At 40.5% G+C, this 12,217-nt stretch overlaps 1 protein-coding gene across 2 annotated transcripts in view; it reads right to left on the bottom strand.

Annotated features, from left to right (window-relative positions):
* Nucleotides 1-12,217, bottom strand: part of COL6A6 (collagen type VI alpha 6 chain) — a 98,786-nt gene that overhangs the window by 71,548 nt on the left and 15,021 nt on the right. For both annotated transcript variants that reach the window (XM_079795497.1, XM_079795496.1), the window contains exons 8-10: nucleotides 4,374-4,717; nucleotides 4,210-4,288; nucleotides 2,072-2,226 (exon numbers count right to left, since the gene is read on the bottom strand). In XM_079795497.1, coding sequence (XP_079651623.1) covers nucleotides 2,072-2,226; nucleotides 4,210-4,288; nucleotides 4,374-4,717 — 578 coding nt within the window. The remainder of the gene's footprint in view (nucleotides 1-2,071; nucleotides 2,227-4,209; nucleotides 4,289-4,373; nucleotides 4,718-12,217) is intronic.

The following is a 12,217-nucleotide window of genomic DNA, read 5'->3' as shown; positions in this document are numbered from 1 at the left end:
TGCCCTATATAAGTCTGCCCCCAATGTTTTGTTCAATAAAATGAATGCATGCTGTTTTCTTCATTTCCTGTCTTGTGAATTCTTTGTATGCTAGAGGGTATAGATGGTGCCCAATGTCACACTGCTTGGAACCGAGCCCACTGGAAAATACTTTTAAAACAGTGTGACAGGGTCTCACAAACACCAGTTGCATGTTCAACATTTCAGAAGCACTTGCTGGAGAGGGTGGGGGCAGGAGGAGAGTATTCCTCTGTCTACTCTGGCCAAAAATTCATTCTGATTATATTCTATATTTAAATATCTGAGTAAATCTCATCTTGGGTCTAATTTAATCAGACCTTGAATAATAGACATATTCCATTGTAGTTTTACAATTAACCCACAAAATTTACTTTTAGGAAAATTCTGTTTACAGTAAATGCCATGATTTTCCTTTAGAGGGACAGAATCAGCCTTTGTATTGAGAAGTTTCCCATCAAAATTCTAGTGTGGTGAAAAATGCAATCTTTTGTGATAACTATTTAGCAATTTCCCTTCTTTGTCTCTTATTATATAATGTTTCTTTTCTGACATTAGAAAATTCTGTTCTTTTTCCTGAAACTATCAAACCCAGTAACACTTGAAACACATGAAATCAAATAATAATAACAAAATAGACTCTGATTTCAAATTACATAATATCAACTTTCTTTGGAACCCTACACCTGAACCCTGTTTTTAAGCGCATTAACACTTCTACTATTAACATTAAAATAAATCTTCTGTGTCTAAAATTAAGTTTTTCTTGTAATGTGTTGCATTTATGTAATGTTTAAAAACTGACAGAATTATTTTGAGGAATAACTTCCTCCTGCTATGAATTACCACTACAGATTTCTAAGAGTAGTAGAGATAAAAAATACATTGTTAAAAATAGATTGTTTTCCCATGTAGAAAGAAATTCCAACAAAACTTCCATATTCTTTTTTAAAAATATATTTTATTATTTTTACAGAGAGGGAGGGAGAGGAATAGAGAGTTAGAAACATCAACGAGAGAGAAACATTGATCAGCTGCCTCCTGCACACTCCCTACTGGGTATGTGCCCCTTCATTGGAATCGAACCTAGGACCCTTGAGTCATAAGGCCGACACTCTATCCACTGGGCCAAACCGGTTAGGGAAAAACTTCCATATTCTTTAAGCAATTATTTTTTGCACAATTACTACACTGAACAAATTGCGTTTACACATTTATTTATATACCAATTCTGTAGGTGCAAAATAGCAGGACCTCTCACTTTATTGAAGAGTGTCCTAATTTGCTAATTATAGGTTTTATAAATTATAAGCAAATTATAAATTATTAGCCATTTATTAAGGTGAAAGTAGTGCCTGCCACACAACTTGGTAACACTTAATCACTCTAGTTTGAAATCCTATATGTTTCTGAAAGAAATATGATTGAGACGCATCTCACGTAAATATTAGGTTTTAAAAATAGATCATAAGGCAAAAATCTCAGTCAGTGAAGGCAGCCTTCACAAATCTTTCCATTGCTCATCAAGTACAACAGAGGAGGTTATCCAACTAGTTCTTCCTCAACGTTGGAGCAGATGGCTCTTTCTCCAGTTAAACCCTAAATGTAAGTGGTTCTCACAGGCATGTTGCAGGGAAAATACACATCTTAGGCACTAGAATCACACTCAGTGTGGTGAGCTGTGACACTTAGGACCCACAAGGAATGTGCAAACTGGCTGGCTGAGGGAGCAGCTGATTGACTCTCAGATCTCACACTCTCTTTGGCACTTACATTCCTTCACTTAATTTGAGCAGGACTGTAAGTGCTCTTCAGTTGCTTCTTTTTCCTTCTTTTTTTTGGCCAAGCATGTAAATCAAACATGCTTTGACATCTCTCTACTGTATTACTTTCTTTAAAAACATCCTCTTATTTCAACTGTCCACTAATTCAGAAAATTCTTTCTGCACTCCCCAATGAAAAAAACTAGTTCAAATTCATAAGCATAAATTTTAAACCTGTATACAAAACAAAGAGAAAATTTAAACTCACCTGCCTTTTCTGAATAACTTACCAGGTGCTTTGACAGTTGGCTCCCCAGATCCCTCATTCCAATAGTGAACTGGGTCTTGTACTCAAATCCTTTCCCAAATTCAATGTAGAGAAGATCAGCCAGGTCACTTGAATCGGTGGCTCCAGTCAGAGCAACAGTGATAAGGGCATTCAGGCCTGGCCAACACAAGGTACAGGTCTCCAGGTGAGGGGGGTTGGGTTATTTTAATCTTTCTGCACATGTGTGTGTCTAAACTGTTATTCTAGGAAAACAGTTGCAAGAGGAACACTCATTTTATTGTCTACTTCCCCCAGCAATAAAAGCCTGACAAGTAACAAGACTAATCAGAGAACCAAAGGAATTACATTTTCCAGAACTAATTAAATTGGAGACAGGGGAAATTATAACAGCGAGATAGTGAGTTTAAAAGGATCCACAGAGCCTGGCCAGTGTGGCTCAGTGGTTGAGCGCCGACCTATGAACCAGAAATGGTCTGTGTTTAAATATGGTAAGGTCAATAGATCATAGGCCCCGGCATCACCAGAAATCATGTGTTTAAATATGGAAAGCCAGAGCTAGAGACATCCTTATCCATTTGACATTTTTCAAAGAACATATGGCCATCATCCCTTTGTCTCTCTCCCAAAGATCCTGAATTTCTGAGGATATGGAAAAAAATGTAGCTTCTGAAGTTGAAATCGATTTACTAATTTTTCTTTGGGAATTGGAAGAATGAAGATTGGTCTTAGAAACCTGGGTGTCCCAAGACAAACTTCTCGGAGAAAACTTTGATGTTGTCTGTAAGAGATACATCTTTCCTCCCAAAAGGAAAGCTGAAATAAAACAAACAAACAAAACACCTCCCCACTAAGAACGCTAGGGTCCCGTTCATTAACATTTCCACTACAACTCAGGAAAGGAATGCCAAGACTTGATAGAATATAGAGAAAGTAGCTTTAGTAAATAAAGGGCAAAATAAAAGTCCTTATCCTCCAGCGGCAAATTCAGTGAACTCTGCAGTTTGTTTAAGATGGAAGAGCGAGAACCAAAAGAGTAAAGACAAATCTCCAATAACTAAGCTTAGAAGCAGATGTCTCAGGTCAGAGAATCTGGAAACAGAGCCTGAGACAGCGATTTGGCTGCACACAATTTACTGAGGAAGAACTCTCAGAAGAAAGGGGGGGGGGGCAGGGCAGGGCAGAGAAAGGAGCTGAGCAAGACAGTGTTTCCGCTGGAGTCTAGTGTCAGCCTGGTCCCCTGAGGAACTTAGAACATAAATCACACCACATGGTGCTATTTTGAGACAAAGATCAAACTCTATGTACTCAACCTGCTGCCCAGGGATGGGGTAGGAAGTCACCTTCCAAGTGAGGTGGTGCCCATTGACCAACGGCAATTCCTCAGAGAAAGGGGACCTGTGAGTTGTTAGCACCCAACACTCAAAGCTGGAGAATGGGGGAAGGGGACCTGGCTGGAAGAGGGAATCTGGGAGGGGCACCAGCAGCATCCACTTACAGGAAGGTTTTCTTATTCTTAGTCAAACCAGAACATTTGGATGCGTTCCACTGATCCATATTTCGGGTAAGAACTGACAAGAAGCCAGATTGGGCACTAGTTCTTGAAGCCAAAAGCTGGTACCAGAGCTTTAAACACTCATAGACACCATGGTTGGTCATTCTCTGGTCTGAAGAAAGGAACTGATTAGAGAGCTCCCAAACATGAGTAAACTTGTCCAATAATGCTTGCAACTCTGAAAACGATAAGAGTGTTGAAGAACATAAACCCACTCTCCCATTCCTTGGTCTAAAAGAAATACATGGTCACTTCTGCTGATACTAAACAAGTAGCAATATTAGATCATGTGAGGCAAAGTTAGACAGGAACACTTTCCTGGAAAGTTTGAGAGGAAGAAATAGAGTAATACGTGAGAAAAAATAGGACTTTGTATTCAGTGTTTTTTCATATACATAGGGCATGAGTTAAAAAAAAAAAGTCAATGCCAGAATGTTCTGAGAACTCATGCTCTGCCAAGTGCATACAGAGTAGAAAGGTTGTCAAATTCAGGGCTGTGTGCCTGGAAACATAAGAGCCAGAATTGAGTTCTGAGAGTATAAAAATCAATTATCATCCCTCCCCCAGTCCTCCCCCATGTTCAATACCTTCTTTTCTAAGCTCATCAGATTTTTGTTCAAGTTTTTCAATGTCATCATCCAATCCATCTGAAAATAAGAGCACCACCTAGGAAAAGTATCCAAGAAAGAAACATGAGTAAAAGGGAGGTCATCGGAACCACAGACCAACAAATAAAATAAAACCAAGTTACCTTGCCTCGAGCAGCCGATTTATTCTGAAAGGCATCCCACAGGGAACTCAAGAAGTTTGTGTTGAGAAAGGATGGTCCTTTCACTGTTACATCCTTCAAGCTATTCAGTATGTTTTCACTATAGATCTCAAACTTGGGAGAGTACTGTTCCGTGGCATTGGTTACTTGAAAAGCCACACTAACCTGAGTCTCTGTGCCCACCTCACAGCTAACCCCATTAAGGGAGCTGATGGCACGTAGGATGTCTGGGAGGTAGGTTTCCATCCAAGACTGGCCATCGAGCAAAGTCTGCCCCTTCTGCTGAGTGGAGATGTCAAATCCAACCACAACATCCACAAAACAGTCTAGGATTGAAGGAAAAAAACAGACCTTATTAGATCAAATAATCCCCTTATTTGACTTGGATGCCATGTCTGAACCAAGGGACTTGGAATTTTTATTTCTATTCCAGTTACAAAGTTGGAAAATGAGAAAGAACACGAGGGAATAATGGAAGAGGCCCAGAATCACTCTTTCATAACCCGCAAAAGTATACAGTATTATTAATTTTTAGCTGGTATAAAATCTAGATGACTCTATAACAAAGTTCTGAAAGATTTTATCGTGGCTATTGAAAAAGCTATGCAGAGTCATTTAAATATCTAAAGTATATTGTGGAAAATTTTTAAGAGTCTAAAATCACAAATTCACGTCACACTACTTATCAACATTCAACTAATACTAAAGTATAAGGGAAATATAAAAACATTTGTATAGAGCAATAATTTAGAAAAAGAAATCACAGAGAACTAAAGGAATGATTTTGATTATTTAACGTCACAAAAAGAATATTTCCTCTTTCTGTCTTCTAAAATCCATTCAGAAAAGAAAAAGTAAAATGGCAAACAAATGCTCCAAGAGATCCTTTGAAATCTTGCTTGATTTAGGTCCTACCAGTGAAAAACTGGGCACCAAATGCCCCACATTTAACCACATCAAAGATGGTGCTGCCTGCAGAGCTCAGCCATTCAGGAAGGCAAAGCCAATGCCATATTGGGGTTCAAGAAATTTTTAGAGAGGTATTGCACTAATGAGTGTTATCCCATGCATCAGGAGGTCGCAGGTTCAATTCCCAGGGCACATGCCCAGGTTGCCTCTCAATCCCCAGTGTGCCAGGTGGGGGTTAAAGAGACAGCCAAGTGATTCTCTCCCATCATTGAAGTTTCTTTTTCTCTCTCCCTCTCCCTTCCTCTCTCTAAAATCAATAAAAACGTATTTTAAAAAATGCTTTGCTATTGTTCTTATCAACTCCAGGGGCATTTAAGCACTGGAGAAACTAGAAAGAGCTTGTTATTTTCATCTGAGCCTCATAAAGAAAAGATAATTAGAGAAGAATAAAGTCATGTAACATACGCTCTTCTTTCAAGAACTTTAGCTTGGCTAAAAAACTTCAACCTTTTTTTAATCAATTCAACATACACAGCTTGCTTGGTAAGTTAAAGGGGAGGAGTGTATATCCTCCACTCGCTTTGTTTGGATGAGCAGTTTTTCAGATATTCGTTGTGTGAACAAATGTCTGCCTTCACCACCTCCAGACACACTGGTCAGTTAAACAAATCTTTCGAACTAAAATGTCAGTTTCAATTCTTAAAACAAGGGCCAGTAACTTGATTCATTTTTAATGAGAAGAGTCAGGTGAGGGAAAATATATAAAAGCCTTACTTGATAATCGATTTTAAATCACTATGACATTTGAAGTGAATCAATATGTTATTAAGAAAACCTGAATGGCGGGTTTTCTAATTTTATTGCACTTACTTTATTGGAAAAATCTCTTCCCCAATAGTCAGAAAGTGAAATGAAAAGAAAGAAACTAGTCAGAAGGAAGCATAAGAATTTATCCTTTCCCAAATTCCTCTTGAATCTATATCCTTTCGTTTCTATCTTGAGATTGAAAATTTCCCTCTGGGATGAACATTGTTAGAAAACCATTTGGTAACCAAAATATGTTACTGCCTTCAAGGAAACCAGTCTCTTGTGAGAAAACAAAACAAAACAAAAACACACATAAAAAACATAGAAATGCCAAAATGTCATTGAGGAATCCTGGGAACTATCCCCTATAAAAATTGAGTATTTTATTTTTTTGGTCTAGATGACTGAAAGTACAAAGTCTAGTAAATAAGTTCCTCGTGTTTCTTTAATTCAAATTGGCAAATAATTCCATGATGATATGATCCAAGGAATAGAATTTGGGGAGCAATTACAGAGCTAGCAGCTATGAGTTTAAACACAATTAGAGGCATTAGGCCAGACTAAACGAGTGGACTCACGTAATGGCCTTGAAAACTCTACAGAGACATCTGCTCTCAAATTGGAAGCCTTCAAAGTTAATAAGAGGTAGGGATGGTTGAGGAATTGAGCTAGGGAGAAGGTTAAAATTGGATTTCCAAAGAGAAAGGTAGGGTTGAATTAGGATAGCAAGAGTGAGGAGAATAGAGGAGGGGCAATAAGTGCAGGGAAATTAAGAAGGTAATTCACAGGACTGGCTACAGAGGGTGATAAGATGGAGAAGTCAACTAAGTCCTAAGCATTTGACTAGTCCTTACAAACAGCATGTGGAGGCATGGAAAGGGGAGGTCTTTGACTGGGAAAGCACAAAGTTTAGTGTTAGTCATGTACAAGTCACGACTCTGTTACTGCTAAATAACTTGGCAAATCTCTTAACCCCTCTGGGAATTCATTTTCTTGCCTACAAAAATAAGATTATGTTTCAAAATAAAAATACAAAAGAACAGAAAAGAATGGATTGGAGTGACCGTTATAGTCTTATGGTTCCCTGCCAGACCCAAAAGCTGATTTTAATTATCTGACTTATAAAGAAAGTCCTTAATCGGAGTTGATGATGGCAGATTCTTATTAAGAATTAGAAGAATCTGCCATCAGCAGGAGGTATGATATATTAATAAGATTAGAAGACAGATTCTTGAGAAAATAAAGGGGAAAGTCAGACTGTTGGCAGTTATTAGCAAGTATAAATTTGTGTGTGGCCTTTGAAAGAAGGGGTATCTGAGATTTCAAAAAGAAAATAATGATTAAGAAAACAGTTACTGTAAAAGACTTAGTTTATATACCTCTTCCAGATTTGCTTGGACCTCCTCCCCCATCCCCCCAACCCCCCCCCCCCCCCACACACACACACCAAGTACTTGGACATTTATCCAATGGAGAGCCTCGGCTGCCACCATTGTCTGGTTTCCCAATGCTGTGTGTGGGGTTGGGGAGGACTTTGACATGGCCTCCATCATGCTCATTACAGTAGAGCCACAATAATTCTGATGCCCATGTCCAACCCAATTGTACTCATGGGAGTTCTGGCTCCTTCCACCATGCTTAGCCATAGATATAAAGCACTGTGGATTCTGTATCTGGTTTCCCCAAAGGGCTGGATAACACAACACATAGGATGGGAGAATTGACTCTCCATGGGGTAATCTCTGACCAATGAGAGGTCATAGATGGGAAGGAACTGGCAGATTAATCCCCTCCTTTATTCCCAGGAGGTCTATATGGTGCCTCGGTGTGGTTTCCTCGGTGTTCTGAATGACCAACATGCTGGTGATGCTTTCTCAAGAAGCTGTAGCTAGCTTGGTAACATACATCTTGTATTACTTTCCCTCCTTTCCTGTATGACTTCCCTTCCACTCACTCCTGCTTCTCTGAAGTATTAGTACATAAAATATTAGCACAAACTTTGCTTTGAGCTCCATTTTCTAGAGAGCCCAGTAAAGACAGGGACATACAGAGACCCTTGTTAAGGTAAGCTGGAAATGACCATTTAATTTTCCTTATAGTTCCCACATTCCTTGAATCAAATCCAGAGGGTGTCTCTTATCTAATCTTAATCAGACTGGCCTTTTGCTTAATCTCCTTTTTGATTCATCTCTCCATGATGATACATAGATAAGAGGTACACTTGATGCTTTGGCTACCTAATTATGGCTCCATGCCAAAGAAAAAGGCAGGACTTTCCTATCCTGAGAACTGCCTGGTCTTCTCTAGGTAGTCAGAATAGCCAGGCTCAAAGAAAAATCAGGAAAATAAACACAAATTAAGGTTCAAAAACAACAAAAAACAGACTTTGGAATTTAGTTGCTTAGAGGAATCTGGTATATGTTGAGATATTAAATTTGAACATGGCTCTAAAATATTGATAAAATATTTAAGTTCCTAAACCAAGCACCTCTTGGTAAATTGTCCTTCTGGGAACCAACTCATCACTCCATGTATTTTGCATTTATAGGATCACTTCCTATAAATATACCCTCTGCAACACTCTGTGATAGTTATTAATACTCACTGAACATTTACTCACTGAACATTAGATCCCATTCAGGATCTCACTTATCCTTATGAAACAGACTAAGTAGGAACTCTTCTGATATTCATTCTGCTGAAGAGGAAGCTGTGACAGAGCAGCTTACCCGCGGTCTCACCGTTACTGCAGTGGATCTCACACTCGGAATTCAGATCTAGGCTTGTTTGGAGTCTGTGTGCCAAACTACCTTATTTTACTACTTCCTGGGTAGTGTTGATAGGTCAGATAGGTTACTAGTTCTGCTACTAGATTGTGATGTTGAAAGTGACAACTTAACAGTAAGTGGTTTCACTAGGGAGCAGCAGCTTATGGAAACAATTTCAAGGTACAAACCCATGATGTCTTCAGTTCCAGATAGAAATTGGTGAGGCAGAACGCTTAGACACTATTTCTTTATAACATCAGCATCAGATACTCTAGACAACAACTAGGTCAAGAAAACAGGCAGCTTAATTTAACAACAACAAAACTGGGTTGCAGTCAGACCTAGGTTTCAAAATTTGCTTAGTCTATTATGTCCTGTATGTTCTGGGTCAAGTTAGCAATATTCCTTTGAGTCCCTCATTTATAATTGGGAACCCTATGTAATAAAAGCATAGTATGCAAATTGTTCCTTCGACCAGTTCTTGTCTGGGAGTTCGACCAGGGATTGGGGCTTTCTGGGGTAAGGGAGGGAGGACCGGGCTGGCGGCAGCAGCATTGGCAGGCAGCTGGGGGAAGGGAGGGAGGCCCCGGCCCGCAGCTGACAGCCACTAGGGACCCTACCAGTGCATGAATTTCACGCACTGGGCCCCTAGTAAAAATATAAACCATATAGGTTTTGGGGAAATTTTATTGAGCTAATGCATTCCAAATGCTTAGAGCACCACACCTGACCCTTGATAGATGCTCCAGAAATATTGATCCTTAGTCACTTCTCTCATATCCCCATGCAGCTGCCCTTCCTTTCACACATATGAAATCATAGTGTACAATTAGAGAAACGGAGATGATGTAACTTCACGATGAGAAAACTAAGAAGGGATACTGATGTCTCCAAAGTTATGCATATTTTAATAAGAGGCAAAGCTAGATGTTCATATTGTAAGTGTGGCTCGCTTTGAGCCACACCAAGCTTCTGTCTGATTTCCTTGAATTGAGAGTTTATAGTTTAAGAAGAACAGGCATCCTCTGATATATTTGCACATGCCTTTGAAGCGTTATCAGTGTTCATTCCAGCCTCCTCAGTCCTCAGCCCACAGGCTTGGCTATAAAAGGCCTCACATTCTTGCTTGCTGCCATAATGACTTCAAGTTTATCTTGGGGTACTTTCCTTCCTTATTTATTTGTCTTCACACTCAGGATTGTTTCCTTTAAAGAGAACTCGCTCACTACTTGGTGCATATACTCCTGGCTTTGACTTTCCACATGGTTTTCTTTTACTCTCTCAAGTAGAGAATAGATAGTTCCAAGAAAAATTTCCTGCCTAATAACTGTAAATGGGTATTTCATGTGAAACACTAAGTTAATGTAGAAGGTTTGGCTGAAGTCACCAGACACATGCCAAAGGACGGGGAGATCATGAAGCAGGATTTACAAAGACAATATAGTCCCTGATCAATTCTCGGACTCTTAAGCTTTAGCCTACACATTGGGTCTTATAAAAGGTTTGAACTTGGGAGTCCAGAAGAGCATTTTTGGAGAGAGCTGTTGATGTGTGGTGAGCTCTCCCACCACATATACACATACACACATGTATAAGGAAAGGAGGTCATTTCTTCTTGAAGTCAGGAGAGAGGAGCTTTAAGAGATAAGTTGGAGATTACCCAAGCCTAGAAATTCTAAGGAATGAGATGCAGGTTAGCATGCTGCTCTCTCTGCAAAGGAGAGGTGGCCACACTGGGGGCGGGGGCACATAACTTCCAGTGTTTATCAGGGAAACTGACATGTTCCTGTTTCCCATGGAGTCGCTGTGGTTGCCTAGAAGAAAGGGCTGTTGTGGGCTCCTCTGATCTCCTGTCCAACAAGGCCACTGGAAGGGCAAAGTCATGGCAGCAGAATAAAGCTGGAGGCATCACCAGATGCTCAGAGTGGAGGAAGGCATGGGAACATCTGGAATTGAGACATGCATATCTTCCTCGAGGGAACGATGGTGGAAAGATCCACTCACGCCCTAACCAGTTTGGCTCAGTGGATAGAGCATTGGCCTGTGGACTCAAGGGCCCCAGGTTCGATTCTGGTCAAGGGCATGTACCTTGGTTGCGGGCACCTACCCAGTAGGGAGTGTGCAGGAGGCAGCTGATCGATGTTTCTCTCTCATCCATGTTTCTAACTCTCTATCCCTCTCCCTTTCTCTCTGTAAAAAATTAATAATATATATATATTTTTAAAAAAGATCCACTGACAAATGTGCCATGGTGGGGGCGGGTAATGATCGGGGAAGGTGGGAAAATCTTTGAAGGACCAAGGGATGGACCCCACTTCAGGCACGGGCTACCGTCATAGAAAACCAATTGCTGACATGTGCCGTCAGGTGCCAACTTCCCTGTACCTCTTTAGCTCTCTTACCCCTGTACCTCTCCCTTCTCCAGCCCATTCTGGGAAGGCCAGAAAGCATGGTTAGCAAGAAGAGGGCAGGGCCTTGGAGAAGGGAGGGGGGGCGCGGGTAGAAGTAAGAGGTGAGAACAATGGATAAAATGCCAAGCACAGGTGGCCTCTTCTCTGTGGCAGGGGAGCAGCCTGTGGCTGGCTACGAAAGCAGAGTGCCCTTGAATGAAGTCTGAAGTTTGAATCGTTACACTGGGATGGACAGTGAAGCACCACGAAGAGGTTCGCTTATCTCCCGAAAGCGAGGAGCTGGCCCTCATGAATCAATTTCATGGGTCGGTGGTAGACAAAAATAGAGCCCTTTATAATTACATCCTTGGTGTCATGCTTAATCAAAGTAAAGCTTCAATATGCATTTTCTCATTTAGGTTTCACAATGATCTTTTGAACTGGGTGCTGCTATTGTTCGCATTCTACAGATGAGAAAATCAAACTTATAGAAGAAACTGCCCGAGAAAAAATGGCCACGGAGCAGCCAGGTTGCCCGTCTTCAGAGCTGCTCTTAGCAACTGTGTAGGCTTTTCTCTCCCTGGTGAAAATCCAGGGTTAATGTTTACCATTACACAGAATCACAGCCAACCTATTAGGCACTTTTTATACAAAAATAGAAAAAGCTACCTTTCCTTCCATCTGTTGCGGGGCTGGGGGAAAATGTCAAAATGTGCTGAGTTTTAAGAAGTACTTTACTAACGTTTCATGATAAAGACATAACCCTCTAAAGACATTCCCTGCATCCTTGCACCGCAGCACTAGGCCGCTCTGTAGGCCCCATTGCCGGGCAACCCAAATCTGTCAAATGGTTTGTTTCTTTGATACACGTTCTCCAGCCTCTGAAACCAACCAGATTATAAACAACGGCTTTTTCCTCACAGCGTCTGAAATCGAAGGATTCCCATTTACA

This window comes from Cnephaeus nilssonii, assembly GCF_951640355.1.
Source record: "Cnephaeus nilssonii genome assembly, chromosome: 17".
NCBI lineage: Eukaryota > Metazoa > Chordata > Mammalia > Chiroptera > Vespertilionidae > Cnephaeus > Cnephaeus nilssonii.
The sequence above is the reverse complement of the archived record's forward strand: the minus strand, read 5'-3'. Positions and strand labels throughout refer to the sequence as shown.